The sequence below is a fragment of the Oncorhynchus masou genome, chromosome 29, assembly GCF_036934945.1.
Source record: "Oncorhynchus masou masou isolate Uvic2021 chromosome 29, UVic_Omas_1.1, whole genome shotgun sequence".
Taxonomy (NCBI): Eukaryota; Metazoa; Chordata; class Actinopteri; order Salmoniformes; family Salmonidae; genus Oncorhynchus; species Oncorhynchus masou.
Genome location: NC_088240.1, coordinates 99,624,127 through 99,649,110, shown reverse-complemented (window position 1 = coordinate 99,649,110; position 24,984 = coordinate 99,624,127). Strand labels below are relative to the sequence as shown.

The 24,984-nt window shown below is 50.9% G+C and overlaps 1 protein-coding gene across 1 annotated transcript in view; it reads left to right on the top strand.

Moving 5' to 3' along the window:
- Positions 1-24,249, top strand: part of LOC135519876 (centrosomal protein of 192 kDa-like) — a 77,062-nt gene extending 52,813 nt beyond the window's left edge. The window contains 11 exon segments of the mRNA XM_064945077.1: positions 366-547; positions 717-843; positions 3,764-3,869; positions 5,117-5,336; positions 6,845-7,017; positions 9,526-9,645; positions 15,169-15,284; positions 16,594-17,021; positions 17,186-17,310; positions 17,419-17,477; positions 22,788-24,249. Of these exon segments, the coding sequence (XP_064801149.1) occupies positions 366-547; positions 717-843; positions 3,764-3,869; positions 5,117-5,336; positions 6,845-7,017; positions 9,526-9,645; positions 15,169-15,284; positions 16,594-17,021; positions 17,186-17,310; positions 17,419-17,477; positions 22,788-22,920 (1,789 nt within the window). The 3' untranslated portion in view covers positions 22,921-24,249.
- Positions 24,250-24,984: the final 735 nt, after the last annotated feature.

Below are 24,984 nucleotides of genomic sequence, written 5' to 3'. Positions count from 1 at the left end.
ATATAATGTTGTAGTGGTGGTGTTAATGGTTATATAACGTAGTGGTGGTGTTAATGGTTATATAATGTTGTAGTGGTGGTGTTAATGGTTATATAACGTTGTAGTGGTGGTGTTAATGGTTATATAACGTTGTAGTGGTGGTGTTAATGGTTATATAACGTTGTAGTGGTGGTGTTAATGGTTATATAATGTTGTAGTGGTGGTGTTAATGGTTATATAACGTTGTAGTGGTGGTGTTAATGGTTATATAACGTTGTAGTGGTGGTGTTAACGGTTATATAATGTTGTATTGGTGGTGTTAATGGTTATATAACGTTGTAGTGGTGGTGTTAGTGGTTATATAATGTTGTTGTCTTATGTTGTAGTGGTTTTGGGAACTCAGACCGTCACATCAGCAACGTGTCTCTGGATGTACTGCCTGTGAAGGGTCCTCAAGGCCCCGCGTTACCCAGGACAGAGGCCTCTGGGACGGGGACAGAAGCAGGGGACCACAGGGACTCCTGGAGCCTCCAGCCTGAACAGCTGGTCCTCACCTCTCCCACTATCAGTCAGTATTATCATCTCACTGTTTAACTCTGTGCTCTTTGCAGTCTGAGCAAGTCTCTCAGGACAGAAACATTGACGCTCCAGATTTTCTGTTCATGAAATGTTTTTTGTTGTTGTAGTTTTTAATAGAATATAATGAAACCCTTTGGTTTATAATGTGTGTTGTCCAGACGGAGCCTCAAACACCAGACATGTCCTGATCCAGAACCACTCATCATCCAGAGAGCTGAGCTTTGAGTTGTCCTGGCCAGCCCACTGTCTCACTGTTACCCCTCAACATGGAGTTATAGAACCACAGTATGTACACACACACACACACACACACACACACACACACACACACACAGCTTTGAGTTGTCCTGGCCAGCCCACTGTCTCACTGTTACCCCTCAACATGGAGTTATAGAACCACAGTATGTACACACACACACACACAGCTTTGTGTTGTGCTGGCCAGCAGTAGGGGGCCTCGGACGGTGACCGGTACGCCTCAACGCGGCCTTCTAGATAGAACCGCGGTAGGGGGCCTCGGACGGTGGCCGGTACGCCTCAACGCGGCCTTCTAGATAGAACCGCGGTAGGGGGCCTCGGACGGTGACCGGTACGCCTCAACGCGGCCTTCTAGATAGAACCGCGGTAGGGGGCCTCGGACGGTGACTATAGTACTAGGGGTGTTTTACCAGGTGACTGTATCACTAGGGGTGTTTTACCAGGTGACTATAGTACTAGGGGTGTTTTACCAGGTGACTGTAGTACTAGGGGTGTTTTACCAGGTGACTGTAGTACTAGGGGTGTTTTACCAGGTGACTGTAGTACTAGGGGTGTTTTACCAGGTGACTGTATCACTAGGGGTGTTTTACCAGGTGACTATATTACTAGGGGTGTTTTACCAGGTGACTGTAGTACTAGGGGTGTTTTACCAGGTGACTGTATTACTAGGGGTGTTTTACCAGGTGACTGTAGTACTAGGGGTGTTTTACCAGGTGACTATATTACTAGGGGTGTTTTACCAGGTGACTGTAGTACTAGGGGTGTTTTACCAGGTGACTATATTACTAGGGGTGTTTTACCAGGTGACTGTAGTACTAGGGGTGTTTTACCAGGTGACTGTAGTACTAGGGGTGTTTTACCAGGTGACTGTATCACTAGGGGTGTTTTACCAGGTGACTGTAGTACTAGGGGTGTTTTACCAGGTGACTATAGTACTAGGGGTGTTTTACCAGGTGACTGTATCACTAGGGGTGTTTTACCAGGTGACTATAGTACTAGGGGTGTTTTACCAGGTGACTGTAGTACTAGGGGTGTTTTACCAGGTGACTGTAGTACTAGGGGTGTTTTACCAGGTGACTATATTACTAGGGGTGTTTTACCAGGTGACTGTATTACTAGGGGTGTTTTACCAGGTGACTGTAGTACTAGGGGTGTTTTACCAGGTGACTGTATCACTAGGGGTGTTTTACCAGGTGACTGTAGTACTAGGGGTGTTTTACCAGGTGACTGTAGTACTAGGGTTGTTTCACCAGGTGACTGTAGTACTAGGGGTGTTTTACCAGGTGACTGTATTACTAGGGGTGTTTTACCAGGTGACTGTAGTACTAGGGGTGTTTTACCAGGTGACTGTAGTACTAGGGGTGTTTTACCAGGTGACTGTAGTACTAGGGGTGTTTTACCAGGTGACTGTAGTACTAGGGGTGTTTTACCCGGTGACTATAGTACTAGGGGTGTTTTACCAGGTGACTGTAGTACTAGGGGTGTTTTACCAGGTGACTGTAGTACTAGGGGTGTTTTACCAGGTGACTAGTACTAGGGGTGTTTTACCCGGTGACTATAGTACTAGGGGTGTTTTACCAGGTGACTGTAGTACTAGGGGTGTTTTACCAGGTGACTATAGTACTAGGGGTGTTTTACCAGGTGACTGTATCACTAGGGGTGTTTTACCAGGTGACTGTAGTACTAGGGGTGTTTTACCAGGTGACTGTATTACTAGGGGTGTTTTACCAGGTGACTGTATTACTAGGGGTGTTTTACCCGGTGACTGTATCACTAGGGGTGTTTTACCAGGTGACTATAGTACTAGGGGTGTTTTACCAGGTGACTGTAGTACTAGGGGTGTTTTACCAGGTGACTTTAGTACTAGGGGTGTTTTACCAGGTGACTATATTACTAGGGGTGTTTTACCAGGTGACTGTAGTACTAGGGGTGTTTTACCAGGTGACTGTAGTACTAGGGGTGTTTTACCAGGTGACTGTAGTACTAGGGGTGTTTTACCAGGTGACTGTAGTACTAGGGGTGTTTTACCAGGTGACTATATTACTAGGGGTGTTTTACCAGGTGACTGTAGTACTAGGGGTGTTTTACCAGGTGACTGTAGTACTAGGGGTGTTTCACCAGGTGACTGTAGTACTAGGGGTGTTTTACCAGGTGACTGTAGTACTAGGGGTGTTTTACCAGGTGACTATAGTACTAGGGGTGTTTTACCAGGTGACTGTAGTACTAGGGGTGTTTTACCAGGTGACTGTATTACTAGGGGTGTTTTACCAGGTGACTGTATTACTAGGGGTGTTTTACCCGGTGACTCTAGTACTAGGGGTGTTTTACCAGGTGACTATAGTACTAGGGGTGTTTTACCAGGTGACTGTAGTACTAGGGGTGTTTTACCAGGTGACTGTAGTACTAGGGGTGTTTTACCAGGTGACTATAGTACTAGGGGTGTTTTACCAGGTGACTATAGTACTAGGGGTGTTTGACCAGGTGACTGTAGTACTAGGGGTGTTTTACCAGGTGACTATAGTACTAGGGGTGTTTTACCAGGTGACTATAGTACTAGGGGTGTTTTACCAGGTGACTGTAGTACTAGGGGTGTTTTACCAGGTGACTGTATCACTATGGGTGTTTTACCAGGTGACTGTAGTACTAGGGGTGTTTTACCAGGTGACTATAGTACTAGGGGTGTTTTACCAGGTGACTGTAGTACTAGGGGTGTTTTACCAGGTGACTGTAGTACTAGGGGTGTTTTACCAGGTGACTGTAGTACTAGGGGTGTTTCACCAGGTGACTGTAGTACTAGGGGTGTTTTACCAGGTGACTGTAGTACTAGGGGTGTTTTACCAGGTGACTATAGTACTAGGGGTGTTTTACCAGGTGACTATAGTACTAGGGGTGTTTTACCAGGTGACTATAGTACTCGGGGTGTTTCACCATAGTTTTTTGTTCCCAGGTGCCACCTCCAGATCCTCATCAGTCCTAATCCGTCCCTAGCAACCAGGACATCCATGTTTCCATGGAGTGGCCAAATCTATGTCCAGTGTGACGATCAACAGAAGGTAGTGATGATGTTGTGGGCCCCTCAATGTCTTGATATGATGTGGTGTGGCCCCTCAATATCTTGATGTGGTGGGGCCCCTCAATATCTTGATGTGGTGGGGCCCCTCAATGTCTTGATGTGGTGTGGCCCCTCAATATCTTGATGTGGTGGGGCCCCTCAATATCTTGATGTGGTGGGGCCCCTCAATATCTTGATGTGGTGGGGCCCCTCAATGTCTTGATGTGGTGGGGCCCCTCAATGTCTTGATGTGGTGGGGCCCCTCAATGTCTTGATGTGGTGGCCCCTCAATGTCTTGATGTGGTGGGGCCCTCAATGTCTTGATGTGGTGGCCCTCAATGTCTTGATGTGGTGGCCGCTCAATGTCTTGATGTGGTGGGGCCCCTCAATGTCTTGATGTGGTGGGGCCCCTCAATGTCTTGATGTGGTGGGGCCCCTCAATGTCTTGATGTGGTGGGGCCCCTCAATGTCTTGATGTGGTGGGGCCCCTCAATGTCTTGATGTGGTGGGGCCCCTCAATGTCTTGATGTGGTGGGGCCCCTCAATGTCTTGATGTGGTGGGGCCCCTCAATGTCTTGATGTGGTGGGGCCCCTCAATGTCTTGATGTGGTGGGGCCCTCAATGTCTTGATGTGGTGGGGCCCCTCAATGTCTTGATGTGGTGGGGCCCCTCAATGTCTTGATGTGGTGGGGCCCCTCAATGTCTTGATGTGGTGGGGCCCCTCAATGTCTTGATGTGGTGGGGCCCCTCAATGTCTTGATGTGGTGGGGCCCCTCAATGTCTTGATGTGGTGGGGCCCCTCAATGTCTTGATGTGGTGGGGCCCCTCAATGTCTTGATGTGGTGGGGCCCTCAATGTCTTGATGTGGTGGGGCCCTCAATGTCTTGATGTGGTGGGGCCCTCAATGTCTTGATGTGGTGGGGCCCTCAATGTCTTGATGTGGTGGGGCCCCTCAATGTCTTGATGTGGTGGCCCCTCAATGTCTTGATGTGGTGGCCCCTCAATGTCTTGATGTGGTGGGGCCCCTCAATGTCTTGATGTGGTGGGGCCCCTCAATGTCTTGATGTGGTGGGGCCCCTCAATGTCTTGATGTGGTGGGGCCCCTCAATGTCTTGATGTGGTGGGGCCCCTCAATGTCTTGATGTGGTGGGGCCCCTCAATGTCTTGATGTGGTGGGGCCCCTCAATGTCTTGATGTGGTGGGGCCCCTCAATGTCTTGATGTTATTTTCTGTCCTCCTGCTGTCCAGTTCATCAAAGTCCAGATCCGTCAGGACCTGGCTCTGGATGTATCAACGGCCCCAGCAGACCGGAGCCTAGCCCCCCTTCCTCCTCAGACTGCTAGCCCCATGCCCACCGCCATGCTGCCCCCTGCAGGCCAACCCCCCCTGACCAGGACAGCTCCAGCCACTGTAGAGATCAGTAACCGTACCATCGTGTTTCCTGCCACGCCCTCAGGAGAAACCTCAGGTAGGAGACGCCCTGACTCCCAGCGTTGCTCAACGTTGGGACACATCTATAATCTCTGACTCCCAGCGTTGCTCAGCGTTGGGACACATCTATAATCTCAGCGTTGGGACACATCTATAATCTCTGACTCCCAGCGTTACTCAGCATTGGGACACATCTATAATCTCAGCATTGGGACATATCTATAATCTCAGCATTGGGACATATCTATAATCTCTGACCTCCAGCATTACTCAGCGTTGGGACACATCTCAGCATTGGGACACATCTATAATCTCTGGCTCCCAGCGTTACTCAGCGTTGGGACATACCTATAATCTCACCATTGGGACACATCTATAATCTCAGTTTTGGGACACATCTATAATCTCAGCATTGGGACACATCTATAATCTCAGCATTGGGACACATCTATAATCTCTGGCTCCCAGTGTTACTCAGCATTGGGACATACCTATAATTTCAGCATTGGGACACATCTATAATCTCAGCATTGGGACACATCTATAATCTCAGCATTGGGACACATCTATAATCTCAGCATTGGGACACATCTATAATCTCAGCATTGGGACACATCTATAATCTCAGCATTGGGACACATCTATAATCTCGGCGTTGGGACACATCTATAATCTCGGCGTTGGGACATACCTATAATCTCGGCGTTGGGACATACCTATAATCTCGGCGTTGGGACATACCTATAATCTCGGCGTTGGGACATACCTATAATCTCGGCGTTGGGACATACCTATAATCTCAGCATTGGGACATACCTATAATCTCAGCATTGGGACACATCTATAATCTCAGCATTGGGACACATCTATAATCTCAGCATTGGGACATATCTATAATCTCAGCATTGGGACATATCTATAATCTCAGCGTTGGGACACATCTATAATCTCGGCGTTGGGACACATCTATAATCTCGGCGTTGGGACACACCTATAATCTCGGCGTTGGGACATACCTATAATCTCAGCATTGGGACATACCTATAATCTCAGCATTGGGACACATCTATAATCTCTGGCTCCCAGAGTTACTCAGCGTTGGGACATACCTATAATTTCAGCATTGGGACACATCTATAATCTCAGCGTTGGGACATATCTATAATCTCAGCGTTGGGACATATCTGTAATCTCAGCGTTGGGACATATCTGTAATCTCAGCGTTGGGACATATCTGTAATCTCAGCGTTGGGACATATTTATAATCTCAGCGTTGGGACACATCTATAATCTCAGCGTTGGGACACATCTATAATCTCAGCGTTGGGACACATCTATAATCTCAGCGTTGGGACACATCTATAATCTCAGCGTTGGGACACATCTATAACCTCAGCGTTGGGACACATCTATAACCTCTGGAGTTTGCAGTTGCCAGTCAATAGCCCTATTTCCCCTCTAGATAACACCAACATGCTGTGTATGTTCTTGAAGAATGTTCCTGTTTCCAGTGTTTTGATCTAAAGCTGTCCCTTCCTTCGCCAGAGTCCTCTGTGGAGGTGGAGAACAGAGGAGAGCAGGTGAGGTGGTACCTGTCTTCCTTCGCCCCTCCCTATGTGAAGGGGGTGGACGGCAGTGGGGATGTGTACCGGGCCACCTACACAGCCTTCAGGTGTCCCAGAGTCTCTGGCACCCTGGGAGCATACCACAAGATGCAGGTGATTACTCCATCTCTACCCCTACCTATGGCTTTATTAGGGTTACTGACCACCCAGCTTTACCCAGTCACACCCCTGGTCCCAGAACATGTCTTTATTAGGGTTACTGACCACCCAGCTTTACCCAGTCACACCCCTGGTCCCCAGAACATGTCTTTATTAGGGTTACTGACCAACCAGACCACCCTGGTCCCCCAGCTTTATTAGGGTTTGACCCAGCTTTACCCACACCCCTGGTCCCCAGAACATGTCTTTATTAGGGTTACTGACCACCCAGCTTTACCCAGTCACACCCCTGGTCCCCAGAACATGGCTTTATTAGGGTTACTGACCACCCAGCTTTACCCAGTCACACCCCTGGTCCCCAGAACATGGCTTTATTAGGGTTACTGACCACCCAGCTTTACCCAGTCACACCCTGGTCCCCAGAACATATCTTTATTAGGGTTACTGACCACCCAGCTTTACCCAGTCACACCCTGGTCCCCAGAACATGTCTTTATTAGGGTTACTGACCACCCAGCTTTACCCAGTCACACCCCTGGTCCCCAGAACATGTCTTTATTAGGGTTACTGACCCCCAGCTTTACCCAGTCACCCCCCTGGTCCCCAGAACATGTCTTTATTAGGGTTACTGACCACCCAGCTTTACCCAGTCACACCCCTGGTCCCCAGAACATGTCTTTATTAGGGTTACTGACCACCCAGCTTTACCCAGTCACACCCCTGGTCCCCAGAACATGTCTTTATTAGGGTTACTGACCACCCAGCTTTACCCAGTCACACCCCTGGTCCCCAGAACATATCTTTATTAGGGTTACTGACCAACCAGCTTTACCCAGTCACACCCCTGGTCCCCAGAACATGGCTTTATTAGGGGGGTTTTACCCAGTCACCCCTGGTCCCCAGAACATGTCTTTATTAGGGTTACTGACCACCCAGCTTTACCCAGTCACACCCTGGTCCCCAGAACATGTCTTTATTAGGGGACCCCCAGCTTTTACTGGTGAACCACTGACCACCCAGCTTTACCCAGTCACACCCCTGGTCCCCAGAACATATCTTTATTAGGGTTTGACCACCCTGACCACCCCTGGTCCCCAGAACAGCTTTATTAGGGGTTTGACCACCCAGTCAGTCACACCCCTGGTCCCCAGAACATGTCTTTATTAGGGTTACTGACCACCCAGCTTTACCCAGTCACACCCCTGGTCCCCAGAACATGTCTTTATTAGGGTTACTGACCACCCAGCTTTACCCAGTCACACCCTGGTCCCCAGAACATGTCTTTATTAGGGTTACTGACCACCCAGCTTTACCCAGTCACACCCCTGGTCCCCAGAACATGTCTTTATTAGGGGGTTACTGACCACCCCTGGTCCCCAGAACAGTCTTTATTAGGGTTACTGACCACCCAGCTTTACCCAGTCACACCCCTGGTCCCCAGAACATGTCTTTATTAGGGTTACTGACCACCCAGCTTTACCCAGTCACACCCCTGGTCCCCAGAACATGTCTTTATTAGGGTTACTGACCAGCTTTACCCAGTCACACCCCTGGTCCCCAGAACATGGCTTTATTAGGGTTACTGACCACCCAGCTTTACCCAGTCACACCCCTGGTCCCCAGAACATGTCTTTATTAGGGGGGTTACTGACCACCCAGCTTTACCCAGTCACACCCCTGGTCCCCAGAACATGTCTTTATTAGGGTTACTGACCACCCCTGGTCCCCAGAACATGTCTTTACCCAGCTTTACCCAGTCACCCCTGGTCCCCAGAACATGTCTTTATTAGGGGGGTTACAGTCACCCCTGGTCCCCAGAACATGTCTTTACCCAGTCACACCCCTGGTCCCCAGAACATGTCTTTATTAGGGTTACTGACCACCCAGCTTTACCCAGTCACACCCCTGGTCCCCAGAACATGTCTTTATTAGGGGGTTCCCCAGAACATGTCTGACCACCCAGCTTTACCCAGTCACACCCTGGTCCCCAGAACATATCTTTATTAGGGACCACCCAGCTTTACTGACCCCCCCAGAACATGTCAGGGTTACTTACCCAGTCACACCCCTGGTCCCCAGAACATGTCTTTATTAGGGTTACTGACCACCCAGCTTTACCCAGTCACACCCCTGGTCCCCAGAACATGTCTTTATTAGGGGGTTACTGACCACCCAGCTTTACCCAGTCACACCCTGGTCCCCAGTGACCACCCAGCTTTACCCACACTGGTCCCCAGAACCTGGTGACCACCCAGAACACCCCTGGTCCCCAGAACATCTTTATTAGGGTTACTGACCACCCAGCTTTACCCAGTCACACCCCTGGTCCCCAGAACATGTCTTTATTAGGGGGCTTTACTGACTGGTCACCCAGAACATATCTTTATTAGGGTTTGACCACCCAGTCACACCCCTGGTCCCCAGAACAATGTGTCTTTGGTCAATGGGATGTCCTGTAGGGCTTTGACCATGATGGTGTTGTTGATGTCTCCTCTCCTCCAGGTGCCCATCACCTTCCTGCCCAGGGACCGAGGGGACTATGCTCAGTTCTGGGACCTGGAGTGTCACCCAGTGGCCGAGCCTCAGCACAAGACCAGGATACGCTTCCAGCTCTGTGGCACTGTGGGTAGACTGATACAGGACATCACTATACTGCCAGGAGACTGTTATAGGACATCATTATACTGCCAGGAGACTGTTACAGGACATCATTATACTGCCAGGAGACTGTTATAGGACATCATTATACTGCCAAGAGACTGTTATAGGACATCACTATACTGCCAGGAGACTGTTATAGGACATCATTATACTGCCAGGAGACTGTTATAGGACATCATTATACTGCCAGGAGACTGTTATAGGACATCATTATACTGCCAGGAGACTGTTATAGGACATCATTATACTGCCAGGAGACTGTAGAGGTAGACTGTTATAGGACATCACTATACTGCCAGGAGACTGTTATAGGACATCACTATACTGCCAGGAGGCTGTTATAGGACATCATTATACTGCCAGGAGACTGTTACAGGACACCATTATACTGCCAGGAGACTGTTATAGGACATCACTATACTGCCAGGAGACTGTTATAGGACATCATTATACTGCCAGGAGACTGTTATAGGACATCATTATACTGCCAGGAGACTGTTATAGGACATCATTATACTGCCAGGAGACTGTTATAGGACATCATTATACTGCCAGGAGACTGTGAGGTAGACTGTTATAGGACATCACTATACTGCCAGGAGACTGTTATAGGACATCACTATACTGCCAGGAGACATCATTATACTGCCAGGAGACATCATTATACTGCCAGGAGACTGTTATAGGACATCATTATACTGCCAGGAGACTGTTATAGGACATCACTATACTGCCAGGAGACTGTTATAGGACATCACTATACTGCCAGGAGACTGATATAGGACATCATTATACTGCCAGGAGACTGTTATAGGACATCATTATACTGCCAGGAGACTGTAGAGGTAGACTGTTATAGGACATAACTATACTGCCAGGAGACTGTTATAGGACATCACTATACTGCCAGGAGACTGTTATAGGACATCATTATACTGCCAGGAGACATCATTATACTGCCAGGAGACTGTTATAGGACATCATTATACTGCCAGGAGACTGTTATAGGACATCATTATACTGCCAGGAGACTGTTATAGGACATCATTATACTGCCAGGAGACTGATATAGGACATCATTATACTGCCAGGAGACTGTTATAGGACATCATTATACTGCCAGGAGACTGATATAGGACATCACTATACTGCCAGGAGACTGTTATAGGACATCACTATACTGCCAGGAGACTGTTATAGGACATCACTATACTGCCAGGAGACTGATATAGGACATCATTATACTGCCAGGAGACTGATATAGGACATCACTATACTGCCAGGAGACTGTTATAGGACATCACTATACTGCCAGGAGACTGATATAGGACATCATTATACTGCCAGGAGACTGTTATAGGACATCATTATACTGCCAGGAGACTGTAGAGGTAGACTGTTATAGGACATAACTATACTGCCAGGAGACTGTTATAGGACATCACTATACTGCCAGGAGACTGTTACAGGACATCATTATACTGCCAAGAGACTGATATAGGACATCATTATACTGCCAGGAGACTGTTATAGGACATCATTATACTGCCAGGAGACTGTTATAGGACATCACTATACTGCCAGGAGACTGTTATAGGACATCACTATACTGCCAGGAGACTGTTACAGGACATCATTATACTGCCAAGAGACTGATATAGGACATCATTATACTGCCAGGAGACTGTTATAGGACATCATTATACTGCCAGGAGACTGTTATAGGACATCACTATACTGCCAGGAGACTGTTACAGGACATCACTATACTGCCAGGAGACTGTTATAGGACATCACTATACTGCCAGGAGACTGTTATAGGACATCACTATACTGCCAGGACACTGTTATAGGACATCATTATACTGCCAGGAGACTGTTACAGGACACCATTATACTGCCAGGAGACTGTTACAGGACACCATTATACTGCCAGGAGACTGTTATAGGACATCATTATACTGCCAGGAGACTGTTACAGGACACCATTATACTGCCAGGAGACTGTTATAGGACATCATTATACTGCCAGGAGACTGTTACAGGACATCACTATACTGCCAGGAGACTGTTATAGACCATCATTACACTGCCAGGAGACTGTTATAGGACATCATTATACTGCCAGGAGACTGTTACAGGACACCATTATACTGCCAGGAGACTGTTATAGGACATCATTCTACTGCCAGGAGACTGATATAGGACATCATTATACTGCCAGGAGACTGTTATAGGACATCACTATACTGCCAGGAGACTGATATAGGACATCACATTTACATTACATTTACATTTAAGTCATTTAGCAGACGCTCTTATCCAGAGCGACTTACAAATTGGTGAATTCACCTTCTGACATCCAGTGGAACAGCCACTTTACAATAGTGCATCTAAATCATTAAGGGGGGGGGTGAGAAGGATTACTTATCCTATCCTAGGTATTCCTTGAAGAGGTGGGGTTTCAGGTGTCTCCGGAAGGTGGTGATTGACTCCGCTGTCCTGGCGTCGTGAGGGAGTTTGTTCCACCATTGGGGGGCCAGAGCAGCGAACAGTTTTGACTGGGCTGAGCGGGAACTGTACTTCCTCAATGGTAGGGAGGCGAGCAGGCCAGAGGTGGATGAACGCAGTGCCCTTGCTTGGGTGTAGGGCCTGATCAGAGCCTGGAGGTACTGCGGTGCCGTTCCCCTCACAGCTCCGTGAGGCAAGCACCATGGTCTTGTAGCGGATGCGAGCTTCAACTGGAAGCCAGTGGAGAGCGGAGGAGCGGGGTGACGTGAGAGAACTTGGGAAGGTTGAACACCAGACGGGCTGCGGCGTTCTGGATGAGTTGTAGGGTTTAATGGCACAGGCAGGGAGCCCAGCCAGCAGCGAGTTGCAGTAATCCAGACGGGAGATGACAAGTGCCTGGATTAGGACCTGCGCCGCTTCCTGTGTGAGGCAGGGTCGTACTCTGCGGATGTTGTAGAGCATGAACCTACAGGAACGGGCCACCGCCATGATGTTGGTTGAGAACGACAGGGTGTTGTCCAGGATCACGCCAAGGTTCTTAGCGCTCTGGGAGGAGGACACAATGGAGTTGTCAACCGTGATGGCGAGATCATGGAACGGGCAGTCCTTCCCCGGGAGGAAGAGCAGCTCCGTCTTGCCGAGGTTCAGCTTGAGGTGGTGATCCGTCATCCACACTGATATGTCTGCCAGACATGCAGAGATGCGATTCGCCACCTGGTCATCAGAAGGGGGAAAGGAGAAGATTAATGTGTGTCGTCTGCATAGCAATGATAGGAGAGACCATGTGAGGTTATGACAGAGCCAAGTGACTTGGTGTATAGCGAGAATAGGAGAGGGCCTAGAACAGAGCCCTGGGGGACACCAGTGGTGAGAGCGCGTGGCGAGGAGACAGATTCTCGCCACGCCACCTGGTAGGAGCGACCTGTCAGGTAGGACGCAATCACTATACTGCCAGGAGACTGATATAGGACATCATTATACTGCCAGGAGACTGATATAGCACATCACTATACTGCCAGGAGACTGTTATAGGACATCACTATACTGCCAGGAGACTGATATAGGACATCATTATACTGCCAGGAGACTGTTATAGGACATCATTATACTGCCAGGAGACTGTTATAGGACATCATTATACTGCCAGGAGACTGTTATAGGACATCATTATACTGCCAGGAGACTGTTATAGGACATAACTATACTGCCAGGAGACTGTTATAGGACATCACTATACTGCCAGGAGACTGTTATAGGACATCACTATACTGCCAGGAGACTGTTACAGGACATCATTATACTGCCAAGAGACTGATATAGGACATCATTATACTGCCAAGAGACTGATATAGGACATCATTATACTGCCAAGAGACTGATATAGGACATCATTATACTGCCAAGAGACTGATATAGGACATCATTATACTGCCAGGAGACTGTTATAGGACATCATTATACTGCCAGGAGACTGTTATAGGACATCATTATACTGCCAGGAGACTGTTATAGGACATCATTATACTGCCAGGAGACTGTTATAGGACATCATTATACTGCCAGGAGACTGTTATAGGACATCATTATACTGCCAGGAGACTGTTATAGGACATCATTATACTGCCAGGAGACTGTTATAGGACATAACTATACTGCCAGGAGACTGTTATAGGACATCACTATACTGCCAGGAGACTGTTATAGGACATCACTATACTGCCAGGAGACTGTTACAGGACATCATTATACTGCCAAGAGACTGATATAGGACATCATTATACTGCCAAGAGACTGATATAGGACATCATTATACTGCCAAGAGACTGATATAGGACATCATTATACTGCCAAGAGACTGATATAGGACATCATTATACTGCCAAGAGACTGATATAGGACATCATTATACTGCCAGGAGACTGTTATAGGACATCATTATACTGCCAGGAGACTGTTATAGGACATCATTATACTGCCAGGAGACTGTTATAGGACATCATTATACTGCCAGGAGACTGTTATAGGACATCATTATACTGCCAGGAGACTGTTATAGGACATCATTATACTGCCAGGAGACTGTTATAGGACACCATTATACTGCCAGGAGACTGATATAGGACATCATTATACTGCCAGGAGACTGTTATAGGACATCATTATACTGCCAGGAGACTGTTACAGGACATCACTATACTGCCAGGAGGCTGTTACAGGACATCATTATACTGCCAGGAGACTGTTATAGGACATCACTATACTGCCAGGAGACTGTTATAGGACATCACTATACTGCCAGGAGACTGTTATAGGACATCACTATACTGCCAGGAGACTGTTATAGGACATCACTATACTGCCAGGAGACTGTTATAGGACACCACTATACTGCCAGGAGACTGTTACAGGACATCATTATACTGCCAGGAGACTGTTATAGGACATCACTATACTGCCAGGAGACTGTTATAGGACATCACTATACTGCCAGGAGACTGTTATAGGACATCACTATACTGCCAGGAGACTGTTACAGGACATCATTATACTGCCAGGAGACTGTTATAGGACATCATTATGGCGGTGGCGTGGAGGGTGACTGTGGCGTGGAGGGTGACTGTGGCGTGGAGGGTGACTGTGGCGTGGAGGGTGACTGTGGCGTGGAGGTTGACTGTGGCGTGGAGGTTGACTGTGGCGTGGAGGGTGACTGTGGCGTGGAGGGTGACTGTGGCGTGGAGGGTGACTGTGGCGTGGAGGGTGACTGTGGCGTGGAGGGTGACTGTGGCGTGGAGGGTAACGTGGAGGGTGACTGTGGCGTGGAGGGTAACGTGGAGGGTGACTGTGGCGTGGAGGGTAACGTGGAGGGTGACTGTGGCGTGGAGGGTAACGTGGAGGGTGACTGTGGCGTGGAGGGTAACGTGGAGGGTGACTGGCGTGGAGGGTGGCCATGATGATGATGGTGGTGTGTTTCAGGGTGTGAAGGTTGGTCCAGAGGTGGCTCCTCAGGAAGCAAACTGTTCTCTGGTGAAGACTGAAGCCTTTAAGACCAGGAGAAGACCTGACCCGGTTGCAGATGGGGGCATGACTGGGTAAGGACTGGCAGTCAGGTCTCACTAGTGATGACTGGGTAAGGACTGGCAGTCAGGTCTCACTAGTGATGACTGGGTAAGGACTGGCAGTCAGGTCTCACTAGTGATGACTGGGTAAGGACTGGCAGTCAGGTCTCACTAGTGATGACTGGGTAAGGACTGGCAGTCAGGTCTCACTAGTGATGACTGGGTAAGGACTGGCAGTCAGGTCTCACTAGTGATGACTGGGTAAGGACTGGCAGTCAGGTCTCACTAGTGATGACTGGGTAAGGACTGGCAGTCAGGTCTCACTAGTGATGACTGGGTAAGGACTGGCAGTCAGGTCTCACTAGTGATGACTGGGTAAGGACTGGCAGTCAGGTCTCACTAGTGATGACTGGGTAAGGACTGGCAGTCAGGTCTCACTAGTGATGACTGGGTCAAGGACTGGCAGTCAGGTCTCACTAGTGATGACTGGGTAAGGACTGGCAGTCAGGTCTCACTAGTGATGACTGGGTAAGGACTGGCAGTCAGGTCTCACTAGTGATGACTGGGTAAGGACTGGCAGTCAGGTCTCACTAGTGATGACTGAGGACTGGCAGTCAGGTCTCACTAGTGATGACTGGTCAGGTCGAACTAGGACTGGCAGTCAGGTCTCACTAGTGATGACTGGGTAAGGACTGGCAGTCAGGTCTCACTAGTGATGACTGGGTAAGGACTGGCAGTCAGGTCTCACTAGTGATGACTGGGAGGAAGGTGACTGGCAGTCAGGTCTCACTAGTGATGAGCTGGGTAAGGACTGGCAGTCAGGTCTCACTAGTGATGACTGGGTAAGGACTGGCAGTCAGGTCTCACTAGTGATGCCTGGCAGTTCAGGAAGCTCAGAGTGATGCCTGGCAGTCAGGTCTCGCTAGTGATGCCTGGCAGTCAGGTCTCAGGTGATGCCTGGCAGTCAGGTCTCATGGAGTGATGAAGGTTCTGGCAGTCAGGTCTCATGGAGTGATGAAGGCAGTCAGGTCTCGCTAGTGATGCCTGGCAGTCAGGTCTCGCTAGTGATGCCTGGCAGTCAGGTCTCGCTAGTGATGCCTGGCAGTCAGGTCTCGCTAGTGATGCCTGGCAGTCAGGTCTCACTACTAGTGATGCCTGGCAGTCAGGTCTCGCTAGTGATGAATAGAAAAACAAGGTCGATCCTCCACAGTCCAGAGCACAGTGGAGGATGAATCACAGAACAGGGAGCACTAGTTAGCCAGCTAGTTAGTCAGCTGGCTAACTAGCTGGAGGAGGAAGGTTCAGATATAGCTCAGATTTGTTCTGGAAGATAAATGGTCAGGAAGCTCAGAGCCCCATGGAGGAGGAAGGTTCAGGAAGCTCAGAGCCCCATGGAGGAGGAAGGTTCAGGTAGATGTTCAGGAAGCTCAGAGCCCCATGGAGGAGGAAGGTTCAGGAAGCTCAGAGCCCCATGGAGGAGGAAGGTTCAGGAAGCTCAGAGCCCCATGGAGGAGGAAGGTACAGGAAGCTCAGAGCCCCATGGAGGAGGAAGGTTCAGGAAGCTCAGAGCCCCATGGAGGAGGAAGGTTCAGGAAGCTCAGAGCCCCATGGAGGAGGAAGGTTCAGGAAGCTCAGAGCCCCATGGAGGAGGAAGGTTCAGGAAGCTCAGAGCCCCATGGAGGAGGAGGAGGAAGATGTTCAGGAAGCTCAGAGCCCCATGGAGGAGGAAGGTTCAGGAAGCTCAGAGCCCCATGGAGGAGGAAGGTTCAGGTAGATGTTCAGGAAGCTCTGTGTAGGGGGGAGCCCCATGGAGGAGGAAGGTTCAGGGCTCAGAGCCCCATGGAGGAGGAAGGTCCAGTCAGGAAGCTCCGAGCCCCATGGAGGAGGAAGGTTCAGGTCGATGTTAAATGTGTGGATGATGTTGTGTGTTCCAGTCAGGAGGGGGCTCTGTGTAGGGGTGTATACGCCCCCATGACCACTACTCATTCCCCCTACCAGGGTGGGGGAGACCAGCACACTGAAGGTCAACATGAGAAACAACTCCTTGGAAACGCATGTGGTGAGCAACACACACACAGAATAATTGCATGAACTGTGATTGATGTGATAACTACCCAGAATGCTTTGCATTGCATGGATTTGATGTTGAGCTTGTCTGATGTTGCAGCTGGTGTTCCTAACCCCTAAAGAGCCCTTCCACATCAAGCATTACAAATATTCCCTCAGGTGAGTCCACGCCGCTTGGTGACTGTCATTCCTCTTCTGTAATCAGTGTCCTGGTTAGCCTGGCCACAGAGCTAGACCATGACGGCACAACCAGGTCTGGGACCAGGCTATGATGTACTGAAAGGCTGTGATTGGTGCTGTTATGTGTAACTGTGGAAGCTCAGAGGGTGTGAGCATGTCACTGTGTTGGTCAGGCTCTGGGTCTAATGCTGTGGAAGCTCAGGACTGTGTTGGGGCTCTGGGTCTGAGTGTCTGGACAGCAGGCCACTGTGTTGGTCAGGCTCTGGACAGCAGGTCACTGTGTTGGTCAGGCTCTGGGTCTGAGAGCGTCTGGACAGCAGGTCACTGTGTTGGTCAGGCTCTGGACAGCAGGTCACTGTGTTGGTCTGGGCCTGAGAGTGTCTGGACAGCAGGCCACTGTGTTGGTCAGGCTCTGGACAGCAGGCCACTGTGTTGGTCAGGCTCTGGGTCTGAGAGTGTCTGGACAGCAGGCCACTGTGTTGGTCAGGCTCTGGGTCTGAGAGTGTCTGGACAGCAGGTCACTGTGTTGGTCTGGCTCTGGGCAGTGTCTGGGCAGGTCACTGTGTTGGTCAGGCTCTGGGTCTGAGAGCGTCTGGACAGCAGGTCACTGTGTTGGTCAGGCTCTGGGTCTGAGAGTGTCTGGACAGCAGGTCACTGTGTTGGTCAGGCTCTGGGTCTGAGAGCGTCTGGACAGCAGGTCACTGTGTTGGTCAGGCTCTGGGTCTGGACAGCAGGTCACTGTGTTGGTCAGTGTCTGGACAGCAGGTCACTGTGTTGGTCAGGCTCTGTCTGGTGGACAGCAGGCTCTGGGTCTGAACAGCAGGTCACTGTGTTGGTCAGGCTCTGGGTCTGAGAGCGTCTGGACAGGCTCTGGGACATGCCACTGTGTTGGTCAGACTCTGGGCCTGAGAGTGTCTGGACAGCAGGCCACTGTGTTGGTCAGGCTCTGGGTCTGAGAGCGTCTGGACAGCAGGTCACTGTGTTGGTCAGGCTCTGGGTCTGAGGGTTTGGACAGCAGGTCACTGTGTTGAGGTCAGGCTCTGGGTCTGAGAGCGTCTGGGAGAGCGTCTGGACAGCAGGCCACTGTGTTGGTCAGGCTCTGGGTCTGAGAGCGTCTGGACAGCAGCGTCTGGGCCACTGTGTCTGGTCAGGCTCTGGGTCTGAGAGCGTCTGGACAGCAGGCCACTGTGTTGGTCAGGATCTGGGCCTGAGAGTGTCTGGACAGCAGGTCACTGTGTTGGTCAGACTCTGGGTCTGAGAGTGTCTGGACAGCAGGTCACTGTGTTGGTCTGGGTCTGAGAGCGTCTGGACAGCAGGTCTGGACAGCAGGCCACTGTGTTGGTCAGGCTCTGGGTCAGAGAGCGTCTGGACAGCAGGCCACTGTGTTGGTCAGGCTCTGGGTCTGAGAGTGTCTGGACAGCAGGTCACTGTGTTGGTCAGGCTCTCTGGGTCTGGACAGCAGGTCAGAGTGTCTGGACAGCAGGTCACTGTGTTGGTCAGGCTCTGGGCCTGAGAGTGTCTGGACAGCAGGCCACTGTGTTGGTCAGGCTCTGGGCCTGAGAGCGTCTGGACAGCAGGTCACTGTGTTGGTCAGGCTCTGGGCCTGAGAGTGTCTGGACAGCAGGCCACTGTGTTGGTCACTGTGTCTGGACAGCAGGTCACTGTGTTGGTCAGGCTCTGGGCCTGAGAGTGTCTGGACAGCAGGTCACTGTGTTGGTCAGGCTCTGGGTCTGAGAGTGTCTGGACAGCAGGCTGTGTTGGTCACTGTGGACAGCAGGTCACTGTGGTCAGGCTCTGGGTCTGAGAGCGTCTGGACAGCAGGCCACTGTGTTGGTCAGGCTCTGGGTCTGAGAGCGTCTGGACAGCAGGTCACTGTGTTGGTCAGGCTCTGGGTCTGAGAGCGTCTGGACAGCAGGTCACTGTGTTGGTCAGGCTCTGGGTCTGAGAGCGTCTGGACAGCAGGTCACTGTGTTGGTCAGGCTCTGGGTCTGAGAGTGTCTGGACAGCAGGTCACTGTGTTGGTCAGGCTCTGGGTCTGAACAGCAGGTCACTGTGTTGGTCAGGCTCTGGGTCTGAGAGCGTCTGGACAGCATGCCACTGTGTTGGTCAGACTCTGGGCCTGAGAGTGTCTGGACAGCAGGCCACTGTGTTGGTCAGGCTCTGGGTCTGAGAGGTCTGGACAGCAGGTCACTGTGTTGGTCAGGCTCTGGGTCTGAGAGTGTCTGGACAGCAGGTCACTGTGTTGGTCAGGCTCTGGGTCTGAGAGCGTCTGGACAGCAGGTCACTGTGTTGGTCAGGCTCTGGGTCTGAGAGCGTCTGGACAGCAGGCCACTGTGTTGGTCAGGCTCTGGGTCTGAGAGCGTCTGGACAGCAGGCCACTGTGTTGGTCAGGCTCTGGGCCTGAGAGTGTCTGGACAGCAGGTCACTGTGTTGGTCAGGCTCTGGGCCTGAGAGCGTCTGGACAGCAGGTCACTGTGTTGGTCTGGCTCTGGGCCTGAGAGCGTCTGGACAGCAGGTCACTGTGTTGGTCTGGCTCTGGGTCTGAGAGTGTCTGGACAGCAGGTCACTGTGTTGGTCAGGCTCTGGGCCTGAGAGTGTCTGGACAGCAGGTCACTGGTCAGGCTCTGGGCCTGAGAGTGTCTGGACAGCAGGCCACTGTGTTGGTCAGGCTCTGGGTCAGAGGGTTTGGACAGCAGGCCACTGTGTTGGTCAGGCTCTGGGTGGCGAATGGCCACTTGTGTTGTCCTGACTCCTCATGGTGCATAGCGTGTCATTGGACAGCAGGCCACTGTGTTGGTCAGGCTCTGGGTGCTAGGGTTTGAGAATTTCCCCTTCTTCCCAGGCTCTGGGATTTGGTGTTCCTGGACAGCAGGTCACTGTGTTGGTCTGGCTCTGGGCCTGAGAGTGTCTGGACAGCAGGTCACTGTGTTGGTCAGGCTCTGGACAGCAGGTCACTGTGTTGGTCAGGCTCTGGGTCTGAGAGTGTCTGGACAGCAGGCCACTGTGTTGGTCAGACTCTGGGCCTGAGAGTGTCTGGACAGCAGGCCACTGTGTTGGTCAGACTCTGGGCCCGTGAGTGTCTGCAGGCCACTGTGTTGGTCAGACTCTGGGCCTGAGAGTGTCTGGACAGCAGGTCACTGTGTTGGTCAGACTCTGGGTCTGAGAGCGTCTGACAGCAGTCACTGTGTTGGTCTGCCTCTCAGCGTGGACAGCAGGCCACTGTGTTGTCAGGCTCTGGGTCGTGCGTCTGGACAGCAGGCCACTGTGTTGGTCTGGCTCTGGGTCTGAGAGTGTCTGGACAGCAGGTCACTGTGTTGGTCAGGCTCTGGGTCTGAGAGTTGTCTGGACAGCAGGTCACTGTGTTGGTCAGGCTCTGGTCCGAGTTGTCTGGACAGCAGGCCACTGTGTTGGTCAGGCTCTGGGCCTGAGAGCGTCTGGACAGCAGGCCACTGTGTTGGTCAGGTTGTCTGGATCTGAGTCCGTGTCTGGACAGCAGGTCACTGTGTTGGTCTGGCTCTGGGTCCGAGAGTGTCTGGACAGCAGGCCACTGTGTTGGTCAGGCTCTGGGTCTGAGAGTGTCTGGACAGCAGGTCACTGTGTTGGTCAGGCTCTGGGACTGAGAGTGTCTGGCCAGCAGCCACTGTGTTGGTCAGGCTCTGGGCCTGTTGTCTGCCTGGACAGCAGGCCACTGTGTTGGTCAGGCTCTGGGTCAGAGGGTTTGGACAGCAGGCCACTGTGTTGTCAGGCTCTGGGTCAGAGGGTTGTCTGACAGCAGGCCACTGTGTTGGTCAGGCTCTGGGTCTGAGAGTGTCTGACAGCAGTCCGTGTTGTCTGCCTCTCAGTCCGTGTTGTCTGGACAGCAGGTCACTGTGTTGGTCAGGCCTCTGGACAGCAGGTCACTGTGTTGTCAGGCTCTGGACAGCAGGCCACTGTGTTGGTCAGGCTCTGGACAGCAGGCCACTGTGTTGGTCAGGCTCTGGACAGCAGGCCAGTCCTGTGTTGGTCAGGCTCTGGGTCTGAGAGCTCTGGACAGCAGGTCCTGTGTTGGTCAGGCTCTCCGGGTCTGAGTCCGTGTTGTCTGCCTCTCAGCAGGTCATTGTGTTGATCAGGCTCTGGGCCTGAGAGGGTTTGGACAGCAGGTCACCGTGTTGTCTACTGAAGTAGGTGTGGTGGCGCTGGTGTAGGTGCTGTGTGGCGAATGGCTCCTTGCTGCATGTCCTGACTCCTCCCATGGTGCATAGCGTCTGTCATTCACACGTCATCGCCATGTGGAATTAACGTTTGTTGCTACATTTTTATCACAGAATTTCCTTCTTCCCAATGTGAGATTTGGTGCTTCCTGTACTGCACCTGTCAGGTGACACTGTTCTAACAACAATCACAGCTCAAAGTCTGCCTCCGTCCGTGTTGTCTGCCTCTCAGTCCGTGTTGTCTGCCCTCAGTCCGTGTTGTCTGCCTCTCAGTCCGTGTTGTCTGCCTCAGTCTGTGTTGTCTGCCTCTCAGTCTGCCTCTCTGTCTGTGTTGTCTGCCTCTCTGTCTGTATTGTCTGCCTCTCTGTCTGTATTGTCTGTATTGTCTGCCTCTCTGTCTGTATTGTCTGCCTCTCTGTCTGTATTGTCTGCCTCTCTGTCTGTATTGTCTGCCTCTCTGTCTGTATTGTCTGCCTCTCTGTCTGTGTGGTCTGCCTCTCTGTCTGTGTGGTCTGCCTCTCTGTCTGTGTGGTCTGCCTCTCTGTCTGTATTGTCTGCCTCTCTGTCTGCCCTCTGTCTGTGTTGTCTGCCTCTGTCTGCCTCTCTGTCTGTATTGTCTGCCTCTCTGTCTGTATTGTCTGCCTCTCTGTCTGTATGGTCTGCCTCTCTGTCTGTATGGTCTGCCTCTCTGTCTGTATGGTCTGCCGCTATCTCTGTCTGTCTGTATGGTCTGCCTCTCTGTCTGTGTTGTCTGCCTCTCTGTCTGTCTGTGTTGTCTGCCTCTCTGTCTGTCTGTGTTGTCTGCTCTCTGTCTGTCTGTGTTGTCTGCCTCTCTGTCTGTGTGTTGTCTGCCTCTCTTGTCTGCCTCTCTTGTCTGCCTCTCTTGTCTGCCTCTCTTGTCTGCCTCTCTTGTCTGCCTCTCTTGTCTGTCTCTCTGTCTGCCTCTCTGTCTGTCTGTGTTGTCTGCCTCTCTGTCTGCCTCTCTGTCTGCGTTGTCTGCCTCTCTGTCTGCCTCTCTGTCTGCCTCTCTGTCTGTGTTTCTAACCCGTACATACTTAGTCCATGTTTTGATTTCTTCCCGTTTCTCTCTGCCCTCCAGATCCCAACGCTACATCCACCTGCCAGTCCAGTTCAAGCCGGTTGTAACTGGCAACCACTCCAGCCTGCTGTTGGTTCAGACGGATACCAGTGGAAACATCGCTATCCAGCTGACTGGTGAGGCCCTGCCCTGACTGGCCAAGAGGACTGCTGGTCTGGGTCAGTGAGGACTGCTGGTCTGGGTCAGTGAGGACTGCTGGTCTGGGTCAGTGAGGACTGCTGGTCTGGGTCAGGGAGGACTGCTGGTCTGGGTCAGGGAGGACTGCTGGTCTGGGTCAGGGAGGACTGCTGGTCTGGGTCAGGGAGGACTGCTGGTCTGGGTCAGGGAGGACTGCTGGTCTGGGTCAGGGAGGACTGCTGCTCTGGGTCAGTGAGGACTGCTGGGTCACTGCATCTGTAGTGTGGCCCGTACTGGAGCACTGCTAAAGGTCATATGGAAGAATGAACTATGAAGCCATTGTCCAATATGGCACCCTAATCTCTAGATAGAGCACTGCTTCAGGCCCGGCAACGTCTCATTGGTTCCACTCCTGGCAACGTCTCATTGGTTCCACTCCTGGCAACGTCTCATTGGTTCCACTCCTGGCAACGTCTCATTGGTTCCACTCCTGGCAACGTCTCATTGGTTCCACTCCTGGCAACGTCTCATTGGTTCCACTCCTGGCAACGTCTCATTGGTTCCACTCCTGGCAACGTCCCAACGTCTCATTCATATATCCTATCCCCTGGGGGTCTGCATGGAGCTAGCAGACTACAGCTCTATATCCTATCCCCTGGGGGTCTGCATGGAGCTAGCAGACTACAGCTCTATATCCTATCCTCTGGGGGTCTGCATAGAGCAGACTGCAGCTCTATATCCTATCCCCTGGGGGTCTGCATGGAGCTAGCAGACTACAGCTCTATATCCTATCCTCTGGGGGTCTGCATAGAGCTAGCAGACTACAGCTCTATATCCTATCCTCTGGGGTCTGCATAGAGCTAGCAGACTACAGCTCTATATCCTATCCCCTGGGGGTCTGCATGGAGCTAGCAGACTACAGCTCTATATCCTATCCCCTGGGGGTCTGCATGGAGCAGACTACAGCTCTATATCCTATCCTCTGGGGGTCTGCATAGAGCTAGCAGACTACAGCTCTATATCCTATCCTCTGGGGGTCTGCGTAGAGCTAGCAGACTAGAAACATTTGACTGAATTTGATGCCCAGTACAACTTGAAGAGTTGGCATGGCTGGTGTCATGTGACAGGGTTTATATGGGGTTTTGGTCAGTGGACCTACTGATGAACTTTTCAGAGTAACCTCAGTGCTGGGCCAGGAGGAGGTTTTCCACCATCAACTCAATCATTGTTCCCTACTTTGGTTTTTTATTAGAAATGGCACACGCTTTTAAAAAAAAGCACATGGTTTATATTTTATGTTATTGTGATTTTAAATGAACTTGATAAAATAAAGATTTGTCAAACATTTTGCTCGCTTTTTATGTTTTTGCAATGTAAATGTTAAAAATAACTCGACAGAGATGCCTATTTCTATTTGATATGTATTCTGAGACTGTGTTTTAGCTAAAACTTCAGACAAAATGCAGAGACTCCTACATGTCTGGCAGTTAGAGACTCTTATCCAGAGCCACTTACAGAACCAAGTGCTTCTGATTGGTCCCTTACAGGACCAAGTGCTTCTGATTGGTCCCTTACAGGACCAAGTGCTTCTGATTGGTCCCTTACAGGACCAAGTGCTTCTGATTGGTCCCTTAAAGGACCAAGTGCTTCTGATTGGTCCCTTACAGGACCAAGTGCTTCTGATTGGTCCCTTACAGGACCAAGTGCTTCTGATTGGTCCCTTACAGGACCAAGTGCTTCTGATTGGTCCCTTACAGGACCAAGTGCTTCTGATTGGTCCCTTACAGGACCAAGTGCTTCTGATTGGTCCCTTACAGGACCAAGTGCTTCTGATTGGTCCCTTACAGGACCAAGTGCTTCTGATTGGTCCTTACAGGACCAAGTGCTTCTGATTGGTCCCTTACAGGACCAAGTGCTTCTGATTGGTCCCTTTCAGGACCAAGTGCTTCTGATTGGTCCCTTACAGGACCAAGTGCTTCCTGATTGGTCCCTTACAGGACCAAGTGCTTCTGATTGGTCCCTTTCAGGACCAAGTGCTTCTGATTGGTCCCTTTCAGGACCAAGTGCTTCTGATTGGTCC